This window comes from Rhinoraja longicauda, chromosome 26, assembly GCF_053455715.1.
Source record: "Rhinoraja longicauda isolate Sanriku21f chromosome 26, sRhiLon1.1, whole genome shotgun sequence".
NCBI classification, from domain to species: Eukaryota; Metazoa; Chordata; class Chondrichthyes; order Rajiformes; family Arhynchobatidae; genus Rhinoraja; species Rhinoraja longicauda.
The window spans coordinates 29,634,380-29,659,692 of NC_135978.1; the positions used below are offsets into that span (position 1 = coordinate 29,634,380).

General features: G+C 38.7%; 1 protein-coding gene across 2 annotated transcripts in view; it reads left to right on the forward strand.

Annotated features, from left to right (window-relative positions):
• pafah1b1a (platelet-activating factor acetylhydrolase 1b, regulatory subunit 1a) overlaps positions 1 to 25,313 on the forward strand; it is a 105,695-nt gene that overhangs the window by 71,330 nt on the left and 9,052 nt on the right. For both annotated transcript variants that reach the window (XM_078422572.1, XM_078422573.1), the window contains exons 3-8: positions 1,807 to 1,891; positions 5,674 to 5,748; positions 6,907 to 7,113; positions 11,292 to 11,460; positions 16,327 to 16,429; positions 19,172 to 19,400. In XM_078422572.1, coding sequence (XP_078278698.1) covers positions 1,807 to 1,891; positions 5,674 to 5,748; positions 6,907 to 7,113; positions 11,292 to 11,460; positions 16,327 to 16,429; positions 19,172 to 19,400 — 868 coding nt within the window. The remainder of the gene's footprint in view (positions 1 to 1,806; positions 1,892 to 5,673; positions 5,749 to 6,906; positions 7,114 to 11,291; positions 11,461 to 16,326; positions 16,430 to 19,171; positions 19,401 to 25,313) is intronic.

Genomic DNA, 25,313 nt, shown 5'->3' on the forward strand with positions numbered 1-25,313 from the left:
AATGAAATCCATACCTTAATGAAAAAAATATCATTATCCAGATGTATCCAATTCTACGTCACCTCTCTTAACTTCTTCACTGTCTCTGTTGTTAGAAAGTTTCTGACTCCTAATAAAATACCAGAAATGTCCCCCAAATACTGAGAAGACTAGAATCACACACTCCCTCCTTCTTCCTGATGGTATGAAGCTGAATCAGACTGTTTCCAACCATGCTATTACGTTTGACCAGAATTCTGAAATTAGGCCACACTTCTATTTTCACTTAGATTGGATTAGATAGCCACATTCCAGCTTTAACCGCACAACGGCCCTTGTCTTGCCTGCTGCTGAAATTCTTAATTTGTTGTCATATTGAACTTGAACTATTTCTGATTTACCTTTCTTGACGTTCTCAAGCCTTTGTTATCTATACAAGTGCATGTTCATTTATCAACAATGTGCTTATTGACCTGCACTGGCTCCTGGTTACTCAGTAATTTATGTCTTGATTTTTAAATCTTGTTTGAGTTTTCAAATCATCATTTCAACCTTCATCTCTTTAATAGCATAAACTCTGTAATTCATAAACTTGATCTCCCATTGGTAGAGGTCAATTTAAATTGTCACGGACATTAGCATTGAAATTATTTTTCTAAACTCCTGCATTCAACTCTTAAGTTTTTATCACTTGACCAAACTTTGTAGTCTCTTTCAATACCTCCTTGTGTTCAGCAGTAAGTTTTGTTAACACATCTGTGAAGTGTTTTGACATCTTTTTGCTATGTGGCACCTAATTAAAAAGATTAGTATTAAAGATTGTTCAGCTTTGTTGCCCAATAATTCTTTTTACTGAATATATACAAAGAAAATAATTAACTAACATTCACTCTGGGAAAGTGTTTTATTCTTGATCATCAACGTAAAATACCACAATCAGCATTAATTTTTAGTCAAGTGATTTTAACATGTTTTTGTTTCTTTTTGAGAACTTCATAAGAGAAAAGCATGATTGCAATAAAGTAGTTTGAGAATTAAAGTTAAGAAATTTAAATCCTCACATGAATGGAGTGATACAAACTTCAACCATTCTAACTTAATTTAAGAAGATTAAAGGCTAGAATTTTTTTTTAACTGCTCAGAAAGGATAATTGTCATTAAAAATGCAAGTTTTGAGCAGCAAACCACTGAAAGCGGTAAAATAAACAATAAGTATTCAATGGGAAATGTTATACGCATATTGCTAAACATCATTAAATATTGAATATTTTCCATAGGAACCCAGTGGCTAGATTATTCAATTGTAAGTAAAAGCACTCTAACCATTAAACAGCAACCACTATTTACTAATCAATGGAAGCACTGAAAATTCCTCTAGTTCCTTAGCTGTTTTCAATTGATAATTTATTCTTGGTGTCAAGTGTTTGTTTATGTACAATATACCACTGTTAGATTGTATTGTGAAATGTGACGTTTAATATTTCCTGAGTCATTGCTCGCGGTTGATAAAAGATGTTCTGAGGTGTAGTGAGTAGGCCAATACATGGAGAACATGCATCTATTCGCTTTCTTTGAATTTCTGTGGCACAGTTTTTGATCAAAGCCTCTACATCAGCATTTAGTAAGAGAAAAATGTGTGGAAACAACTTGCAGTTGTGCTTTTTATACTTTTTTTGCACTCCCCATTACTATTGGCTTAGACACGATGTGGGTTCTTGGAAGGATTTACTAGCGATTTTCAAAATGTCACTATTTTGACATGACTGACAATGCTAAGTAGGTGGTTAATTTTGTCCCTTTTGTAAAAATGCGACTTTTTTCCCTCAGAAATCGAGCTATAGCTGACTATCTTCGTTCTAATGGCTATGAAGAGGCTTATTCGGTTTTTAAGAAGGAGGCAGAATTAGATATGGTAAGTCAAATTGGTTTGCTATTTCACAGAAATCTGATCAGATATGAGAAATTAAATGTTGGTGTTCAGTATTTCTTGAGCATTTAAGCAGTGGATACGCCTGCATACAATGTAGATGGAGCTGAGACCATTTTCATTGTGGCAAACAGTTGCAGAGAAAGTGAGAGAAATGTTCAATGTTCATGTTTCTAAGGAATTCAGTTCACAATCTTCACTCAGCTTTTGCCCTCTCCAGAGAAAAAAGTTTTTTAGTATTAAACGTGTTAACCATACAACATGGAAATTGGCCTTTTGGCCCAACTTGTCCATAGCATCCAAGATGCTCCATGTGCACTGGTCCCATCTGCCTGTATTTGGCTATATCCCTCTAAACCTTTCCTTTCAGTGTTGTGGAGGCAGCTGTATCCATAGTGACTGTGCTTAATTCATTTCTTAAAAAGGTCTCTGGAGTTTGAAGCATACCTGTCAACATGGTGCATTAGCTTTGAGCCTTCTTATTGAAAATGTGTGAAGAGACCATGAATACAAAAAGATGACCACTTCATTCGTTTTCTTGAAAGTAGAAATAATGAAGCTATTTTGACTGCTCATGCAGTTGCACTCCTTCAACAAACTTTTTGGATGCTTCATTAAGTTGCCTTAGAAAACAGAAATCTTCAATGGACTGTCAAGTTTTTCTCATTGGCTTTCCCCCATATTCACTCTATTGTTATCTTCTGTTTGTGTCAATTTCAACCCCTCACCCACCATGAACAAGATCTTCATCAAAAATAAACTTCTAATTTTCTCCATTTTACTTTTCCGCAAGTTCAAGGCAATTTGGCAACGTGACATCCTGTATACTTTATCTTCATCTTTAAGTTCTATTTGTGGCCCCTTGTGTTCCAGTGAATTTAGTTTAAAATTCTAATCCTTGCTTTCAAATTCCTATTTCAAGGCTTCACCCCATCTAAACGTGGTAATCTTTGCTAGTCTGTTATTTGTGTGTTTCATATGTAGTACCAGATGGCTGCTTTGCCATTGAGACCTACTGTAGCTTGTTTAGTAAATTCCCCCTGTGGATCTTGCATCCAAGGTCATGGTACTTTATTTGTCATATGTACTGAGGTACAGTGAAATTCATTTTTGTATACAGTTCAATGCAAGTATCACTATACAGAAGCACTTAGATATATATTCAATAAGCATCTCAGATACAGTTCAATTGTATAGCAGAAGTGCACTAATACAGTATACAGCGTCACCGGTTTGGTGCTATTTTCAAGTCGCAGTAGTTGTAAGTGCAGGGATAATGACCTGACCATGAAGGTCAGTTGTCCTGGCAGCATTGCAGGGTCGGCCAGGCCAATGGTATAGCTGTTGGTGTCCTCCACCGTTTTAGGTCGCGTCTAGTTCTCGTGCTAGGCCTCTGGGAGAGGCGCCCGGACCTGCCAAGCCCCAGGCTGCTGCAGGGCCTCCAACCGTCGAGGCCATGCACTCCCTCCCGCAGCCGGTCTGCTTACTGGCCTTCCAGGTGGGTTCCCGAGGGGTCCTCAATCTGTGGCAGGTGAGCCAGGCCTTCTGGGCGGGTTCCAGTCCGTGTGTCATCCGTCCATGGCGTGCTGGGCCTACCGGGCGGGTTCCTTTAAACTGCAAACACTTCTTACACTGTCTCCATGCATAGGGTCCACTTTTATTCTCCCTTTATATGAACATGTTCTACTGGTGTAATTGGCTGCTACAAAATTATTTAATTTCTTGAAAGAAAATGACAAAAAAAGCTGATGTAAACTATTGTTTGTTTAACTTGATTGGTACTTTATTTGGATTGTGTTGGAAATTGCAGAAAACAACTTTTTGTCTTGGACCTTTAAATGTTGCATGTAATATTGATGTTCGCTGTACAAAGGCCTTCGGGAATGTGGGTTCAGGGGATGCAAAAGGCCTACCAGCTTATCTTTAAATGTAACCTGATGTGACAAAATAAGCAAGCACGATTCTCATCCATGAGTCTTGGATCTAAATCTCGGACACAACTGATATTTGTGCTCAGGTTCCCCAGATGATCTCTACCATGTGATAGCATAAACCAAAGCCAACAAATTGTGTCATGTGGATACTAAAATTATCCAGAGCTGTTGTGGGTCACTTCTTCATTATCTCTAAAATGTCCCCTGAAGAACAGTAGAAAAGAACTGCAAACTCCAGACTCATTAAGAATTAAAAGAAAAACAAAATCAACTGTGCAGAAACTAATTTTGCCTGCTATTTCTAAAATGCTAATGCAGCATTAGTAATTCTTTCATTTTTGATCTAGCCACATTCAAATTATCAGTTCATTGCTTGTTCTGGCAACGTTTATCTAATTAGATTCCAAAGCTGCTTGCTTATCCATGTCCTTTGCTGGTGGTATTAGGTTTATAAAAAGGTGAATTGAATAATTTCAATTAAAATCTAGTGCTTCAGATTTCAAACATGGGACACTTAATGTTAATGCAAAAAAAAAACAAATGGTTTATTATTCAAAAGCAATTGCTGTTGTTTTTGCTGAAAAGTCATTGGCTTGAAGCATAAACTTTACTCTTTCCAGAAATGCTACCTGCCCTGAGTATTTCTGGCATTTAAAAAAAAAATCAGATTTTTGTTTGTACTTTTAGGCATTTGGAGAAGCTGAGCTTTGAGTTTGGTTTTGTGAATGGTAATCTTTGCATCTTGATTCAAAGATTTGCCTTCATAGTCAATGTACCAGCATCTGTTCAGACTCCCATTGTGGCAATTGAATTAAATGCCATGTAAAGAGGTTTTATCAAAAAGGCCACAGGGCCTCCATCCAGATGTATAATGTAAAAGAACTACAGTTGCATTAAACAGTTATGATCTGTCTTGTCTGGTGTACTTAAGTGTTATAATTCAGTTATGTTACATCAAAAAATCTTTATTTGAAGAATTTTTTTAAATTCGCCTCCAAGATATCCTACTTGTAAAGAGAATTGAGACAGCCTCTATGAGAAACATTTATGAGTGCGTCATGGATAGAATTATAGAGTCATATGGTGTAAAAACAAGCCTTTTGGCCCAACTCATCCATTATGATCAAGATGTTTTCCAGGCTAGTTTGCCCCTAAGCCCATATCCTTCTATGCCTTTTCTGTCTGTTTCACCAGCCAAATGTCTTTTAAACATTAATTGTACCTGTCCTGTAGCTTTCTCTGCCAGCTTGTTCCATTGAGAAAGTTACCCTTTGGGTCCCTTTTAAATCGTTCCCCTCTCACCTTAAATCTATGCGCTCTAGTCTTAGACTCACCAACTCTGGAGAAAAAGACTGACCATCCATCTTATCTGCTCCCCATATTATTATTTTATACGTCTCTTTAAGGTTACTCTGCAGCCACCAATGCTTCAGGGATAAAGGTTCCAGCTTATCCAACCTCTCTTTGTAACTCAAGCTGCCCAGCTGCATCAGTAAGATTGCATACACTGTCAAACGAGTTGGAGCAAGAAGTATTTTAAATAAAATACAAAAAAGGATCTTCATTTAAAAGAAACATGGGGATATAGGCTGCAAATTTAAACATAATAGGTAACAAGCACTATTTGGCAGTATCAAAGAAATCCTCAAGCACAGTGGGGATCACAATTTTCTGTTACCATTTGTATGGATTTGGGTAGAGAGCCTGGAAAGTGTTGATTACTGATCTTGTTTTAACAGTAACCCAATGGAGTAATAGAATGTGATGTATTTTTCTTTTTTTGTTATCAGGCTGGAAAATGCAATATTATTTCACATGGGTTTTTTTCTCTAGAATGAAGAATTAGACAAAAAATATGCTGGATTGCTGGAGAAAAAATGGACCTCCGTGATAAGATTACAGAAGAAGGTGAGGTCTAACTATATTATATTTGTCATATGAGCAAAGCAAACACTATCAGGCCTGTGCACATTTGGCTTGTATTTAATTTTACCTCATTGGACTATTTCTTTCCTATCTTATGAGAAAGGTACTTGTTTTGGTACAGGAGTGTAAAATTCCCCTCCAATCCTTGAAGGAGATTAGAATAATATCAGAAGCCCCTAAAATGATTAAATGCATTTTTGGAAAATTAATGCAAGCTTGAATTTATGTCCATGTTTCTCTGGGAGCATATAAATTATTCCAGATGAAAGCTCATCAAAATTCAGCTTTCCTGAAGTGGCATGTGGCATAATGAGGATTTGATTGATGAAACTCTTTTAATTCATTTCAGTTTCATTTGTAGATAGGAAATTTCATTTAATATTGAAGCTCGGAGAGCTATAGACATCTGAAGAATTTAGGTTAAGGACTTAAAACTCTTTAGCTTCTTTCTTCACTGCATTCTTCCCTGGAGATATAACCTCGTCTTTGTGATTCAGAATCAGAAACTGCTTGGTCATAATGTAGTATTCAGTTTCATTTGGGAATTGAGGATCTGGTAAACAGTGACAAAGAATAGGCTTGATTTTCTTAAAATCTGTGTCCTGCTTGGTTATGGGGCAGCTTTTATTATCATATATTCAACCCATTCTCCCATCTTGAACATGATGGAAATCAGCCTGTAGGCTGGGGAGAACAGCTATGCATTTCATTAGCATCAAGCTTCTGCCCATCTCTAAAAGGAAATCATTTCTCCAGAATAAAGCATCAGTAAACACAAAGCAATTCCCCCTAAAAAGCAGCGTATTTAATTTTTGACAAGATTTTTAGTCCACTATTTAAAAGACATAATTATTTTCCATGTGAGAAGAACATATTCTATTGCAGGCATTATATTTATCAATGCTTGATCTCAACATATGCTGCATAGCTGTGATTCTCAGAAAGATCCTTTTAAACTTCCAGACATAGAAACTGACCAGAAAAATGGCTTTCCTCTTTGCAGCATGGTATCTAGTTTCCAGATACAATCTCTTTTATCTCTTACCCTTCCAATTACGCTTCTAAATTTCAACATTAATATCCATTAATCTGCCCTTTCTCAGTTCTAGAAATAAAATCTTTATTTCTTCTGTTCAACAGGTTATGGAATTAGAATCAAAGCTCAATGAAGCGAAAGAAGAATTTACATCAGCTGGCCCCCTGGGTCAAAAACGTGACCCAAAAGAATGGATCCCTCGTCCTCCAGAAAGATATTCTCTGAGTGGACACAGAAGTCCAGTCACAAGAGTTATTTTCCATCCAGTTTTCAGTGTCATGGTATCAGCCTCTGAGGATGCCACAATAAAGGTAAATACTCCTTGGAAAGAAAATTTCTATGGAACATAGAACGGAAAGGCACAGGAACAGGCCCTTTGGCCCACAATATCTGTGCCGAACATGCTAAGTTAAGCTAATCTTCTCTACCTACAGAATCCTTCATGTTCCCTGCATCTCGATGTGCCTATCGCAAAGCCTCTTAAAAGCCATTATTGTGTCTGACCCTACCACCACCATCCTTGGCAGCATGTTCCATCCTTGGCACCCACCACTCCGTCTAAAAAGAGAGCTTTTCTGCACATCTCTGTTAAACTTTCACCCTCTTACCTTAAAGTTTTCCCCTCGAGCCTTTGACACTTTCACTCCGGGGGGAAAAAGCTTCTGACTGTCTACTCTATCTATGTGCCTCATAATATTATGTACTTCTATCAGATCTCCATCCAAGCCAAATTTAAGCCATAAGATGATTATGTAATTAACATTTAATTCAGTTACAGGCTGTTGGCCTGTTGCTTTGATGTGTTGTTTAACTGACTGAGACCCATGAATAGAGTAGTTGCCTCTGGAGAAGCTGAATATGTGATGGAGTAAATATACAGCAAAAATGTTTTAATTCATCACAATATTCTATTCTACATTCAGTTTTTGATGAGAGATTTTTGATTTTTTTTTTCAATTCTTTAATTGAGCATAGCAACTTTGACCTGCAGTGATGTTTCGACTTTGGAAATGGAAGTGCAGTGATCTTGGTTAGAAGCTCATTGTGTAAACCCATTTTTATTTTTACTCTAGTACAAGGGATGTGAAGGGACAATTATCCCACAGATCGATCAGGCCAATTGTAAAAAATGCAGTGTGAAATTTCATTTACAGGGGATTGAATAGGCTGAAAATGTGACTGGTCACGTCTACTTGGGATAGATCTTGCCGTTAATTGAAAAACAGGAAGTTCATTCTTGAGGATCTGGCTCTTGGAGTATAATTAAGGTCACTTGGTTTAAATGGATCAAATTTCTGGAGTTAGACTCTGCTTTAATAAAATGCTATGTTTTTTTCTGTGAGTAAATGTTGATTTACATTTTAGTAGAATGAAAGAAATGGCATTAAAAATTTAATATGTTTTTTGGTCAAATTGGCATCTTCATTTGAGATATGCAGTCATTTGTGAAATACAGACACCAAGCTTACGAGAAATATATAAACGAGGAAATGAAAAGGCTACTGTGATGTGAGGAACTTTGATTACAAGATAGATCAAATAAATAGCAGCTGCATAAAATTTGTATGTCATAATACTTTGGTGAGTGCATTGTTAAACCCGTATAGTTGAGTTAGACATCACGCCTGCCCTTCAAGTTTTGGTATTATTTGGAGTAATCCTTTTATTCGGAAAATACTGTTTTAAAAATGTATCGTTTTAAAATTAAAATTCCACATTTATCTCTGATTTCTTGTTAAATTTCTGCACATCTTCCCTCAAGACACTGTCTAATGCTTGGTACATTAACTGCCCTTCATTATTTTTGCTTGCATGATGTTGGCCGATGAAAGTCAGCAGGCTTTGAACTATCTGGCTGATGACTATCTTCCCCTTGCTTGCATTCTTAGGACAAGAGCATATGTTACGACAAGGTCACCAGCTACCAATCAAGGCTGGAAATTCTGATATTTCCACATTTGTCATCCTTCTGATCATATCTAGTCTAGATGCTTAGTTTCTATTGTTATCCATGCTTTAATTGCCTGGTGTAGAAAACATCATTAAGGAATTAACAATTTCGAGTACTGAAAAAATGGTAAGAAAAACAACGTTGATCCAGCATTTTGGATGCAGTTTTGACACTGTAACAGTTATAAAGGCTAAATAATATCTTTACCTCTGCAAAATATATATGTATGTACTTTCATGATGTTTAGTTCAGCTTGACTTAATTTCCTGAGCATTTGATCAGTAATTCATGCTCTTCGTGATGGTATCTGCTACAAAGCTCTTATGCTAGTGTTAACAAATGAAGTGCTTTATCCAAGAATCTAAAAGTAAAAATAGACACTGCTTTTATAGTGAACATGTTCTTAGATTTGCTGGGTGATGGAGGAAAAGCCCTTTGCACTTCAAATAAGATTTTCATTAAACGATTTTCAATATTTTTAAGTCAAGTTTGCAATCTTGATTTTTGATAACTTTGAATTTTTTAAGGATTCAACATTTGCAGGCTGCCAAATAGATAGCTTGAGTAATTTTGTAAACGTGTAAATGCATTTAAAGCTGTCCAAGTTATAGAATAAAACAATACTGTCTTTTTTCTTTGTTGTAGCCCTTTCAAAAATAAGCTATTTTGAATTAAAGCTGATGAATAATATCTGTTCCACATTGCCCTGTCTCCTGTGCCCACAAATCTTAATATTGCAGAACAAAGGAGGCAGTTGTGTAATTTGAGTCTGTATTCTTGTGAATTGATGGTGTTAGCAAGAAAGAAATAGCATACAGCATAATCTGTAAGCAGTTATTTATCTTGCAGATTTTGCAGTAATTTAAATTAATTACCTGGCTGTTTGGAAGATTGAGCATTCAGTTCCAAGATGGGAAGTGATCATTCAGTTTCAAGATTAGCACAGTAATTTTCTTTAGTTACCAAATGGCACAAAACCTGACATTTTTAAAGGCCACGATAAATGCATAGTATCTGGCAAATAAAATTACTGTACTAATCTGTGTAGTCAATAAATATTAATGAATAGAATAACACCACTCAACTTTTCTTAAATTTTGGACGAAGGGAAGTTTTTGGTTGTTGCTGCTTTAATTAGACTTTTGTGGCATCACAAAATATGCCATATTGAACTGAGTCCTCTTTAAAGCCTTGCACTTCAAAGGACTTCATACAAAGGGTGGTGGGTGTATGGAACCAGCTGACAGAGGAGGTCATTGAGGCAGGGACTATTGCAACATTTAAGAAACAATTAGGTGCATGGATAGGACAGGTTTAGAGGGGTTTGGACCCAATGCAGGCAAGTGGGACTAGTGTAGCTGGGACATGTTTCCCGCTGTGGGCAAGTTTGGAGCTGAAGGACTTGTTTCCAAGCTGTATAAAACCATGACTTTGTCAGACATGTTGGGTATCTTTTCTCAACCTTCCCCATCAAATTTGATTAGTAGGTTTCCTTCACTTCCAATTATATAAGGTGCTAAATAATGAGTATTGGCTGCTCGCACATGAGCCATTGAGGTTAGAAGCCATTGACTATGCTGGGTATTTAAAAGCATTCCAGATCTCTGGCATCATCCACAATTCTATTTAGAATTGCTGAAATTGAGTGATAAGTAGTCTCGCTTTTAGATGAACAAATTGTCTACTGAATTGTTATTATTTCTTCTAGAAGCCCATGAATTTATCATTCTCTAAATTTTATGGTGTCTAAAGTAGAGGCTTATTTCTTTGTTTCCATGTTTCAGACAGATGCACACTGAATATCTTTACTGACTGATGTAATAGTAAGATTGTTCTGCCATAGAGGTGATTGAAACTATTTCTCAAAGTGCAATTACATGAGAAGTTTAAAAGAATGATTTTTAAAAACTTGTGCCTTAACTAACTGATAAATAAGAAAGACAGAATATGATGGAAATACTCAGTGGGCCAGGCTGCATCTTTGCAAAGAGAATCAGCCACCTCTCCTATTGAAGACCCTTCATCAAAGCATCTTGAATAACTTGGTTTCCTTTTCACTTATATACCGTTTAAATGCCCATGACTTTAGCCACAATTCAGATCTCCATAATTAACATTTTACAAGTTAAATTTGCTGTAAACATTTATTTCATGAGCATATGTACCAGTTATAGCTATTAATAGACTCTTATACCTTAGAAGAGATCTGGCAAGTAGGTATGGAACGGTTTAAGCTGATTATTCTAATTAACTTTCTATTTGCATGTCATTAGTCTTTGGTAGAAATTGCATTCGCATTAATAATTGCATGGAAGTCATTTGGAGCAAATTAAAATTCATATTTCCTGTCGTCTGTAATCCTCGCAATTCCTTACAGCACTGCAGTTTTGCAGCAGTGGGGTGCATTGGATTGTCAAGCAGTACATTGTAAGTAATTATTCGCAAGGATATTTGATTGTTGTGCTTGCTGAATGGCAGCAAAGAACATTGGCAAATGCTGGGAGTTATTTTAACTCTGATTTTGTATTTCCCTGATAGGTCTGGGACTACGAGACTGGAGACTTTGAGCGTACGCTGAAAGGTCACACAGACTCTGTACAAGATATCTCCTTTGATCAGAATGGCAAGCTGTTGGCATCCTGTTCTGCTGACATGACCATCAAGCTTTGGGATTTCCAAAGCTTTGAATGCATTAGGACCATGCATGGTAAGAGTCTCCAAGGGAGGGCCACATAAACCAGAAATATTGCAAGCCATCTCTTCAAAAATGTGAAATCATAGGAAAATAGAATATTAACATGTACGCATTTGAAAATGTGTTGATTTTTCAAAAATGCACAAGGTGCTATAATAACTCAGCAGGTCAGGCAGCATCACTGGAAGATATAGATAAGATGTGTTTCTGAACTGGACCCCTCTTCAGATCCCGATCAAAACGTCGCTTATCCATCTCGAGATGCTGCCTGACCCGATGAGTTATTCCAACTGGGTTTTTTTTGTAAACGAGCATCTGCAGTTCCCCCGTGTCTTGTTTTTTTTGGTGTGATTTTCTAAATTTGAATTTCCTGTTTGACAATTTCACCCCATATTACTAAACAATATTCCTGGTCAAAAATCAGTGGTCTAAATTTTGCTAATGTCATTGGGTTGATGCCAATCAGCTGATGTATAGGAAGATATATTTGGATGCTCTAAATTGAATTTTCTCCGCTTCGTTCCTCCCATTGTCTTTCCCAAGTTGAATGCACTTTCAACTGCTCCACTCCAGTTGCTGTGGAAGATAGGCACGGTTCTGCATGCTGGCTGCAGCTTAATTTGTCTTTGAATTTAATTGACATCTCTGTGACATAGTGCAGACATACACAAGACTCAGGCATATGCGCTTAACCATTGCTATATGTAAAAAGTGATCTCCCATCCCTCCTCTTAGCATCCAATTCTTGTCTCGTACTCCTCAGCCAAAATGTCTGGACTGGACCCATTATTCATGTTTAATGTAATGCTGCCAGATGCTTCCATTTTTAATTTTTGAGTTGTGCTTTAGAGGTTTTCTGGTATAGACATAGGGTATAAAATAGATTTGGCAATAGAACTCGTTGCAGGCTTTTTTCCTGTGTCTGGTTCACTAGATTAATTCTAGGGGTTAGGAGGGAGAGATTGATCAGCCATGATTGAATGGCGGAGTGGACTTGATGAGCCGAATGACCTAATTCTACTCCTGTCACTTATGACCTCATGACTTTAGCATGCTATGAAAAGAAAAATCCACACCCAGTCCAGACCCTGATTTACTTGGATATTGAGAGGCGTGTCTAATGAAACAAACGTTTAAATTTTAGTTAACTGTTTAGTGTCATAAGCTTACTAATTAGTTTTAAACAAATATTTAAAATGTAATAAATAATTTTATTTGCCAGGTTATTATTCTCACATTCCATATCTGTTATGGGCAGTGAGATGAGGTTGATGTTCTCCTGAGATGTACGGACATCTTTAGAAAGAACACTGTTTTCCCAATGTATCAGAGTGGATTTTAAGCCCGAAGTAAGCTTGCACATGGACTGCTCAAAATGGACGGGTATATTTTTCTGCTGGGGTCAGTGCTGGTGCCGCTACTCTTTATGTTGTATATTAATGATTTGTACGAGGGGATTGAAGGCTTTGTGGCCAAGTTTGTGAATGATATGAAAGTAGGTGGAAGAGCAGGTAGTGTAGAGAAAGCAAGGACTCTGCAGAAGGACTTGGACACGTTGAGAGAGTGGGCCGATGGAATATAGTGTAGCAAAGTGTGGAGTCGTGCATTTTGGTAGTGGGAATAAAGGTGTAGACTATCTTCTAAATGGGGAGAGAATCCAAAAATCAGAGGTGCAAAGGAACTTGGGAGTGCTGGTGCAGGATTCCCCAAAAGTTAATCTGAAAATCGAATCGGTAGTAAAGAAAGCAAACTCAATGCTAGATTAATTTCAAGAGGGCTTGTACACAAAATCAGGGATGTAATGCTGAGGCTCTATAAGGCAATGGTAAGGCTGCATTTGCAATATTGTGAGCAATTTTGGGCACCAAAATTGAGGATGTGCTGGCTTTGGAGAGGGTCCAGAGGAGGTTTACAAGAATGATCCCAGGAATGAGTAGGTTAACCTATGATGAGTGTTTGTCGGCTCTGGGCCTGAACGCACTGGAGTTTAGAAGAATGAGGGGGGACCTCATTAAAACGTACAGAATAGTGAAAGGCTTGGATAGAGTGAAGAGGATGTTTCCACTAGTGGGAGAGTAGGACTAGAGGTCATAGCCTCAGAATTAAAGGATGTTCTTTTAGGAAGGAGATAAGGAGAATTTTCTTTAGTCAACGGGTGGTGAATCTGGAATTCTTTGCCACAGAAGGCTGTAGAGGCCAAGTCATATCATATCATATCATATATATACACAGCCGGAAACAGGCCTTTTCGGCCCTCCAAGTCCGTGCCGCCCAGCGATCCCCGTACATTAACACTATCCTACACAATTTAGGGACAATTTTTACATTTACCCAGCCAATTAACCTACATACCTGTACGTCTTTGGAGTGTGGGAAGAAGGGTCTCGACCCAAAACTTCACCCATTCCTTCTCTCCAGAGATGCTGCCTGTCCCGCTGTATTACTCCAGCATTTTGTGTCTACCTTCGATTTAAACCAGCATCTGCAGTTCTTTCCTATGCATAGATAAATTCTTGATTAGTACAGGTGTCAGAGGTTATGGGGAGAAGGCAGGAGAATGGAGTTAGGAGGGAGAGATCAGCCATGATTAAATGGCGAAGTAGACAATGAGCCGAATGGCCTAATTCTACTCATATCCCCTATGACACATGACTTTATTTCAGTGAGATCAGCTGTCCTCAGTATCATGTTTTTGATTGTTTTTGGGATCTGCTTTTGTGTGTAATGAGGACTAAGATCTTGCTAAAAACCTCTAGTATACAAAGAAATCCAAATTTGTTTTGAATGATGCTGTGGCTACTTGCAGCAACTACTGGAAGGTTCTTCCAGATTAAGGCTTTGCTCTTGAAAGTTCCTTCTATGTCTTGTACGGCAATCTTAACAATACTAGAGTAAAAATCTTGGCTCCATGGCAAAGATGTGCCTCTAATCTGAATCAAAATGGCCTGTTAGAAGCAGAAATATTCAGAAATATGGATTTAAAATTTGTTCTGTAAAACCATATGTTCTATAAGGAAGTATATTAATACTTCCAATTAGATTATCAGTAGAAAATCTGGAAAGATTAATTTTTAAATGCTTTTTTTGTTTAAACTATCATGGGTGTCACAGTGGTAGAGTTGCTACCTTACCTGGGTTTGATCCTGTATATGGGTGCTGTCTGTATGGAGTTTGTACATTTTCCCTGTGACCGTGGGGGGTTTTCTCTGGGTGCTCCGGTTTCCTTCCACAGTCCAAAGATTTACTGGTTTGTAGCTTAATTGGCTTTGGTAAAATTTGTCCCTTGGCCATTGGATAGTGTTAGTGTATGGGGTGATCGCTAGTCGGCGTGGGTTCGACTGGTCAAAAGGCCTGTTTCTCTAAAGTCTACCACACCCTTGCCTGACATCCCTTCCATTGACGAACAACAACTCCATCTCAACCATCTGCCCTCCGACATCACATCAAACCTTGTGCAGATTTTTATAACAAGTGTAAGAAGCAAGTGCAGGACATTTGATCTAATTTCACCTCTCCCACCAGTATGATACCCAGCAGAGATGCTTCCATTCACAAGCCAATGCTTGGAAGTTGCATTGTTGCTGACTGTTATGCTGAGTAATCATGCCAAATATTGGCAATGTTACCATCGTTAGCCTGCAAGATCAAAATGGACACACATGGATCTGCAGATGCTGGAATCTTGAGCACAAAACAGAGCTGGAGGAACTTGGCAGGTCAGGTAGCATCTGTGGAGGGAGTGGACAGATGGCGCTTTGGGTCAGGATCTTTCTGTGGACTCTTCACCAGTCTGAAGGTTCCCGATCTGAAATGCCATCTGTTCATTCCCTCCACAGATACTGCCTGACCTACTGAGTTCTTCTAGCTCTTTGCTTTTCAATCAAAATAGACACTGTGGCAACAAGAAACTCCAAAACAACATATAAACCTTGTGACTGCTCTTGCTTTTGATGCAGTTTTTATCATCTTTTTGTAAAGAGGAAAAAAATCAAAAGAATTGAAAGTGCCAACATTAGATAGCCATTGAGGGTGAAGGCTTTTCTGTGAGACAAAAGACTAATATTCAAGAAGGGTTCTGGTTAAATTTTTTGATCTTTCATTCTAATCTAATTAGACAATAGACAATAGGTGCAGGAGGAGTCCATTCGGCCCTTCGAACCAGCACCGCCATTCAATGTGATCATGGCTGATCATTCTCAATCAGTACCCCATTCCTGCCTTCTCCCCATACCCCCTGACTCCGCTATCCTTAAGAGCTCTATCTAGCTCTCTCTTGAATGCATTCAGAGAATTGGCCTCCACTGCCTTCTGAGGCAGAGAATTCCACAGATTCACAACTCTCTGACTGAAAAGGTTTTTCCTCATCTCTGTTCTAAATGGCCTACCCCTTATTCTTAAACTGTGGCCCCTTGTTCTGAATTCCCTCAACATTGGGAACATGTTTCCTGCCTCTAACGTGTCCAACCCCTTAATAATCTTGTACGTTTCGATAAGATCTCCTCTCATTCTTCTAAATTCCAGTGTATACAAGCCTAGTCGCTCCGGTTTTTCAACATATGACAGTCCCGCCATTCCGGGAATTAACCTAGTAAACCTATGCTGCACGCCCTCAATAGCAAGAATATCCTTCCTCAAATTTGGAGACCAAAACTGCACACAGTACTCCAGGTGCGGTCTCACTTGGGCCCTGTACAACTGCAGAAGGACCTCTTTGCTCCTATACTCAATTCCCCTTATTATGGAGGCCAACATTCCATTGGCTTTCTTCACTGCCTGCTGTACCTGCATGCTTCCTTTCAGTGACTGATGCACTAGGACACCCAGATCTCGTTGTACATCCCCTTTTCCTAACTTAATTGAGTTTTAATTAATTTTCAGGCCACGATCATAATATTTCATCAGTTGCTATCATGCCTAACGGAGATCACATAGTGTCTGCCTCAAGGGATAAAACCATGAAAATGTGGGAGGTGCAGACTGGGTGAGTATGTGAACAAAACACACATGATTTGTAAGTTTTCTATTATTTTAGTGTACAGTATGATATATTTTGGATTCTCCTGTCGAACACCATTCACTGTAGTTATATGTTGAATTAGTGTTTTTGTACACAATTTTATGTTCATATTTCATATTAATCAGCAAAGCCTTACAGTTTTATGTACATTAGGAGCCACATATGGGAAGATTTTTCTACCTTAAAGCCAAAACATAAATGTAACTTGTTACTATAAAATGCACTTGTACACTATTGATTCTAATTATGCACAGATTAATAAAAATCTTTTAAATATAAATGAAATAAATCTTGTACCTACATATTCGTAATCTGTTTGAATAATGGATCTGCACTGATAATACCAGCAAGCCAAATATTCACTAAAAACTGCATGCAGATTTCCGTACAATGTCCTACAATTTATTCCATGGGAAATATATCTGCAAATTATTGAAGCTCCGTTTCTATGATTCATAACACTGAAATCCATTTAATCTGTTCATAGCTTCCTTCAGAGGTACTGTTGCGTCACCCTTGCAATTTAGTTTGTTTTTCTCGGATGTACTGGTACTGAGTTTATAAAGTGAGTCACTACACTAAGTTTCTATGTTTTTCCATCTGAATAGAATAATTTTGAAACACACAAATATAATTGTGGTTGTACTTGATGGTTTTCTAAATGGGATTTAATTTTTAATTAGGTTGCAAGTGAAAACACTGAAAATGTCAACTTTTGTCTTGTAAATGAAGCATTGAGTCAAAGTAGTGATGGATTGTTGCCGTTATCAGTTGTAGCAGCGTAGATGCTAGCAGTCTGAGCATCCATTTCAAAATACTCAAGACATAGGATGTACACGGTGTAGATTGGTGGTTACATTGTATCTAAGATTGTATGTTACGCACTGTACATTTTAGGTTGGTGATGTGTTCAATGCAGCATCTGTGTTCGTGCAAGAGACCCAAGCTCCAACATTTATTGAGTAAATGCAAGCAGAGGCACATTTATTGGCATTTCACAGTAGTTTCCAGTCTGCTTTTACTGTCGTTTAGCTGTAGCTGCTCTTTGGAGAGACTCAATGTTTCCATATTTGAAATGGGTTGGGGCACTCTGGTGGGGAGCCAGTGATAACAATATTCAGTGTGAAGGGGCCAGAGGGGAGAAAGATGAAGGCACTTAACACCTTGCTACATAGAGTAATTGAGGTTGAGACCATTACATCCTTGTTTTTTCCAAATGGATACATTTGCAGTACTTTACAAAGCTATGGGGAGAAGAGGGCAGGAAGGAGTTAGTTTTGGATTGCTTTTGTAGAAATCCCTTCGAACCTGATGTGATGGCCTCCCTGAAAGGAATTTTTACTATTATTTGTCTAAGTAATTACATACCATGTGGCTTCTGGCATTTTTATCAGTTTACATGGTGAAGATATTATCCCTGCAGGAAATTGCACAGCCAAGAGTGGCAAGGTCACAGTATTCTTATTACAATATTTTTTAGTTAGTGGTGTTACAGACATTATATGTAACTTCCTTCGGTACAGGTTATTGATATATTCCTGAAGCTGCCTTGGGGTGCACATATTTTTACAATATTTAATAATTACCAGAATTCTTCAATTCCATGTAGCCTTCACATTGCTATTGGTGACACATTTCATTTGGGGAACAAGTGACACTGTGTTGGACCTTCATAACAAAAGGCACACAAGAAAGATATTGAGGGTTCTACTAAATCCATTTAAACTAGGGAAATTTTCCTTAACTCATCCCCAGACTTATTTTTATGATTAAACACTAAATGTCAATTATATGAAGAGTTTGTTAAAACTGGTGTTAAATTGCAATGTTGTACAGTTTATTCATTGTTTGCAGCAATGCAGTACTATTATTAGCTCATAACATAAGACTACATTTGATTGACAAGAACTTGCTGAACTTTGAATGCAATTGCCTGAATTGTTATTGCCGTATCTGCCTCAATTCAGGCAAGTTATTTAGTGATAAGAATATAGAAAAAAAAGACCAAGTTGTTTATTATATTAATCATAGAGTCATACAGCGTGGAAACAGGGTCTTTGGCCCAATTTGCCAACGCTGTCCAACATCTCCCACCTACTCTACTAGTCCCACCTTCCAGCATTTGGCATAAATCCCTTTAAACCTATCCTATCCATGTACCTAAATGTTTCTTCGATGTTATGATTGTACCTGCCTCAACTACCTCCCCTGGCAGCTTGTTCCATGTACCAACAACCCTTTGTGTAAAAAATAAAGTTACCCCTGAGGTTCCTATTAAATCTTTCCCCCTTCATGTTAAACCTATGTCCTCTGGTTCTTGATTCCCATTCTCTGAGCAAGAGACTGTGTTTACCCGATCTATTCCTCTCAAGATTTTGTACTCTTCTATAAGATCACCCCTCATCCTCCTGTGCTCCAAGGAATAGACTCCATGCCTGCTCAACCGCTCCCTGGAGCTTAGGCCCTTGAGTCCTGGCAACATCCTCATAAATCATCTCTGCACCCTTTCCAGCTTGACAACATCTTTCCTGTAACATGGTGCCCAAACCTGAACATAATACTCTAACTGTGGTCATGCCAGCGTCTTATATAATTGCAACATGACCCCCACCCCTCCATTTCTATACTCAAATTTTCACTCATTATTGAATTATATAAAAACCGATGAGCATTTTTTTCATTGTAACTTTATTTTTGCACTAACAGTTACTGTGTGAAGACTTTCACGGGACATAGAGAATGGGTGCGCATGGTCCGACCCAACCAGGATGGAACCCTTCTGGCCAGCTGTTCCAATGATCAGACAGTGCGCGTGTGGGTGGTAGCAACAAAGGAGTGTAAAGCTGAACTTCGAGAGCATGAACATGTGGTAGAATGCATTTCCTGGGCACCAGAGAGCTCCTACCCAACCATTTTGGAAGCAACAGGATCTGAGGTAAGAGTTTAAGAAACTGAAATACTCGATTTAAATCCAGCATTGTTAATCATGTAATCTAAGATGTGTCATTTTTCCTGAACGAAATAACTGACTGCATTATGGTTCCAGTTGCTCATCACCAATTCTGGAAGCATCTCCTTGTAAGGACACTTGCCTTGTATTCTTGTACCAGGAGCTTGCCCTGATCCTCTGCCTCCCGTGCTGCATGCTGTTGTGCAGGGGACCCGGGTGCTGGGAACACGCGGGAAAGTCCTGCTCTACCAGTTTCTGCCATGCTGGGACCCCTCTACACTGGCGGGTGGCTTCTCTACACTGAGTCAGTGTGAGAATGGCATGCAGAGGTTCAAGCCAGGTTCCTGACTTTATTACACAAAGACAGGCAGGGGTTTGCGTCAGCTTGGTGGCACGGCATTGTGGAAGGCAGGAGTTCACAATGCTCCCAGCAAAGTAGCGCTGACCAAAATGCATCTTTCTATGTATTCTAGGAGCACAGATTCCATTTGATTTGTTCTTACTGGGAACACATCCAGAATGCTCAGCGGGGGATCAGTGTGTTATCTTAAATTAAGATGTAGTCTCAGTTTAAGACTTACGCTTTCCACATTTTTCCCCTTCTCATTACTGTCAGGCTACTATCTATTTGCAGTGTGCTCTGCAAATTTGATTGAGCTCCCAAATCAATTCCTTGTAAAGCCGAAAGAAGTGAAGGTAGACACAACTCAGCGGTCAGGCGGCATCTATCTTGTGTTTATCTTGGGTATTAACCAGAATCTGCAGTTCCTTTTTTTAACTGAAAGAAGTGAAGCTCATTTAATGCACAAGAGTGCTACTTTCAGAGTTGTTTGCAATTAATTAGTGTTAAATGAAACCAGCCCCAAATTAATAGATTTCTTTCAAAGGGGTTTTCTTTCAGATTCTTTTGACACACTGCATTTTTTTGTTAAAACATGGTTTGTAATAGGATGCAGTTACAGGAGCTGCATGCTGCTTTGCCCAAAGATAATCGAAGGTCACTGTTATGTGATTGACAACTAATGACCTCCGACACCGATGTAATCTCTTTCTATATGATTGAGCGGAGAGAGACACAAAAAGCTTTCTTCCCTAAGGCTTTCCACCTCAGCAGTTGGAGAATGGGGGGTTGAAATAGCAGTCCGTGGTGATGCACTTTTCAAATACAATCTACCATCAAAATATGAAAATGTGCGAATTTCATTACTTGTTCAGTTTCAATGTCTGATATGGGAAGCAAACAGTGTTTGACCTGCTTGGGCATATATACCTCATTAAATGATAACATTTCGAACATTTAAAATTGCTTTTTAATAAAATTTGAATTCTAAGTTTGATGTCATGAGGGAATATGCAATTGGGATGTTGTTGACAAGTTTGATTTTCTGATTAACATCTACTTTACTGTCTTTAATTAGTTTAAAGTTTAGGGTGGACGATATTTGAATATTGCAAATTTCCCCAGTGGTTCTCCCACCCCAAACTTCAGAAGGTTGGCAGACATAATGGAGGGGATGACAAAGGCTCTCCCCAGGTTGAACAATAGCAGAATGCCCCAGAGTAAATATCTGATGAATGATGTTCAATCTCAATGCTTCTATGGTACTTTATTGTCACCTGTACCTAAGTACAATAACAATTTTTGCATGCAGTTCTGTGACAATCCAACTATACATTAGGCACAATCACACTTTAGTACAAAAGTGTAAGATAGTAGACCACACAGAATCAGCAACGAGTTGTCATGTTCGAGGTGCCTTCATCTACCCTTCAAGTCCAAATTTAAAAAAAATGTTAGTCTTAATTTGCCCTTAACTTGCTTTGGGGATGGTCGTATGGCGCAGCATAAAGCTGTTGCCTCAGCGCCAGAGACCCGAGTTCAATCCTAACTTCGGGTGCTGACTGTACGGAGTTTGTGCGTTCTCCCTGTGACCATCTGGGTTTTCTCTGGGTGCTCTGGTTTCTTACCACACCATAGACATACAGGTTGGTAGATTATTGGTTTTGATAAGTTGTAAAATTGTCCCTCGTGTGTAGTATAGTGTTAATTTACGGGATGATCACTGGTCCACATGGACTCGGTGGACAGAAAGGCCTGTTTCCACGTTGTATCTCAAGTCTTTACGGCCCATTGTCCTGGCAGCAGCACTGGGTAAGAGATGCAGGGTTTAGCAACAAATTTCTGTTAGTTAATTAAGATCAAGATTGTTTTGAATTTATTGGTTGTAATGCAAGGGTTGGGATTGCTGATACATTCTTAAGCCTGGATCTGAGAGGTCAAAACCAAGGGGCTTTACCATTTGGTTGGGGATTGGATAATTGCTGCTGATGGTGGCTTCATTCTCCAAATTGCTGCAAAGTCCAGCCCTACAAGCACTCTTGGAAAGCTTCATAAACATTGCATCTTATATTATTATCATATGTTCCTTAAATAATCAGATCAAAAATTAATACTATACTGACTGAGACTGCTGATGTCAAATCTAGAAGTACAAATCTGCTTAGACTTTATGAACTGATTTTTTTTAAACTTCATACACGTTGTTTGTCATCTCTCTGCAATTAATTTCAACTGGGTCAGTGCAGATGATGGCCATGTTTCAGGTCGATAGATTGTTGGATATAATTATTCTTGGAAAATTGGTTTCGAAAATGTTTACTGAAAACTTGTGACCTTAATCAGTTCATAAAAATGGAGATGGCGCATGAAATGCAGATGACATGAAAATGGGTCTTATCGTAGACAGTCAGCGTGGTAATAAGAGCTAGAGCAGGATCTTTCTTCAACTGATCGAGTGGGCCCAGGAATGGCAAATGGAGTTTAAATTCGATATGTGAGAGGGATTGCATTTTTAAGTCAAACTGGGAGAGGACTTTCACAGTGAACGGTAGGGCCCTTGGGAGTGTTGTAGAGCAGAGGGATCTAGGAGTACGTGCATAGTTCCTTACAAGTGGTGTCACGGGTAGATAGGGTGGTAAGAAGGTTTTTGGCACATTAGTCTTCACCAATCGGGATTGCGTATAGAATTTGGGATGTTATGTTACAGTTATATAAGATTGTTGTGAGGCCACACTTGAAGTATAATGTTCAGTTTTGGTCACCATGCTATTGGAAAGATGTCATGAAGCTGGAGAGAGTGCAGAGAAGATTTACAAGGATATTTCCAGGATTTGAGGGCCTGAACTGAAGGGAGGGGTTGGGCAGGCTACAACTTTATTTTTTGGGGCATAGGAGGCTGAGCGGTGACCTTATAAAGATGTATAAAATCATAAGGGGCACTGATTCACGCGGCAGAGGAATGCATAATTAGCACGGTTTGCAGCAGTAGAGTTGCTGCTTTACAGCACCAGGAACCCGGGTTCAATCCTGACTATGGGTGCTAAACCTAAAGAGTTTATACATTCTCCCCGTGACCGCATAGGTTTTCAACGGGTACACCGGTTTCCTCCTGCATTCTATTCCAAAGACGTGCAGGTTTGATGGTTAATTGACTTTGGTCAATTTGTAAATTGTCCCTAGTGTGCTGGGTAGAGCTGGTGTGCGGGGATCGCTGGTCGGTGCGGACTGAGCCGAAGGGCCTGTTTCCATGCTGAATCTCGAAAACTAAAATTAGAAGGGTATAGGTTTAAGGTGAGAGAGAGAAATGTAATAGGAACCCGATGGAATTTTTTTTTCACAAAAGGGGTGGGTATAAGGAACGTGCTACCAGAGAAAATATTTGACGCAGATAACATTTATAAGACATTTGGACAAATACATGGATAGGAAGGATTTGGAGGGATCTCTGGCAAATGGGACGAGTTTAGATAGGGCATCTTGGTGGGCATGGATGTTTTGTGCTGAGGGGCCTGATTCCATGCTGTATGATTCTGTGACTATTTCATTAAATAAGCAGTAAGTTCTCACCACCAACATTTCTTATACTTGTCCTATAGTTGTGTAATTCCCTCCTCATCCTACATGACATCCTTTTGTAATGCTGGAATGTAATCTTTCCCATTGACTTCTCCATTGTCATTAATGTAATTAAACACACTATCCTATTCCAACACTTGTCTGCGATTGTTGAGCAAGGTCATAAGAAATAGGAGTAGAATTAGGCCATTCAGCCCATCGTCTACTCCGCCATTCAATCATGGCTGATCTATCTCTCCCTCCTAACCCATTCTCCTGCCTTCTCCCCATCACTTCTGATGCCTGTACCACAGCTGTCTAATTCTGCTGAGAACGAACCCCAGCTCTCTGATTCTGCTTTTGTGCAGTCACTCGAATCCAGAGATTGATTAGCAACGCATTTTCTCCCTCCTCCTGCACTATCACCTTTGTCTCTTCATACTGTCTCTCGTCTTTTCAGCAACATCTTCTAAATTCATATCTTCAATTTCCACTTGTATGTTAATGATATCCCAAGCTCCTAGTTGCATGCCATTCCAATTTCCCATGTTCCCACACCAACCTATCCAATCTTGGTCTTCCCCACCGCTAGAGTGAGGCCCAGTGTAAACTCGAGTAACAGCAAGTAACAGTATTCCATTTGTGTAGTCTACAATTCAATGGCATTAGCATTAAATTTTCTAATTTCAGCTACCCATCACCTCTATGTTTATGCTCTCACGCATGTGCTCTTTCATCCTTGGTTGCTGGCGTGTTGATTCCTATTAATATGCCTGTTTAAAAAAAGCCCTCCGTTATTTCAGCGCTGCCCTTTTTTATAAGCTTTCTCAACTTGGAAATGAATCGCATATCTACTTCTGGGTTCCTGAATTTGTTTGCTCCAAATTTGAAAGAATGCAGAGATGTTAGAAGAAGGAATTCTGAGTCTTCGGTGTGAATCCCCAATGTCCAGCGTTCTTCCTCTTAACATCTCTGCGATTCCTCTTCTGTATCTTTCTCTGAACCTGAAAACCAAACTTTTAACCAGCTCTTACCTCCATACAACTGTTCTTGTTACTGCTGCTGAAAAGCATTTAGCTACTTTCGAAGTTCTATAAATGGAAGTTGTTGTAACCTTGGCTCCCTGTGGGAGAATTTGATCCAGTGCAGACTACTTGTGCTGCTTGTTAGCAGCTACTTTCAAAACATCTGTGGCATTAATATAACTTCAGATAATCACATTTTATGAATTACACTAGCACATGCTTAGCGCTGGTAAATTTTTAATAGCATCTATAATAGTCATAACACTGAAAATCTACATGTTAATCTCTTGACCGAGAAAATGAATTGCATGCCTCTTAATATATTACGTGGGATAGTTAAGCTTCAGATTGCTCTGTGGTTTGTAATCATGTTAATTAAGCATGTAGCACTGGATAGCATTCCTTCTAGCTGTTGTCAAATTTCGTCTTCCTTGTGTTTCTATGGACAATAGAAACATTTTGTTTTAAAACAGTTGCTTGTTTAAATTTCTTATTTTGTAAGTGTTTGTTTTCTGCCTTGGCTAATAGTTTTGGTGGTGTTGGCCATTCTACATGCTGCGGAGCTTCATGCCTTGATTCATGTGATACAAGGCTCGGTGCCAAAGCCAGAGTTGATTTCCCATTGCTAATTGTGTTTGGGTAGGTGTAGATGAATTGCTGTCTTGAAACACTGCATTAACTATGGCTATTGGACTTCCATAGTGTTGCTAAATAAGTTCCAAAATTGTAGTGATAAGGAATGGCTGAAGTTAGGAAATTTCAAGTCCCTCAGGTCAAAAGTAGCTAGGTTAAAATAGAAGCTTTTAAGTCAACTGTTTAACTAACAATTCAAAATAACAATTGTTAGCGTAAACCAGTGATTCTCCCAGAAATTGACTTCCTATACATTCTAGGATTTCATGTACTGTTTCTAGAATGAGTTCAGAAAAAGTCCATGTTACATTGCATTAATTGAGCATTTTATAGACTAATACCGTA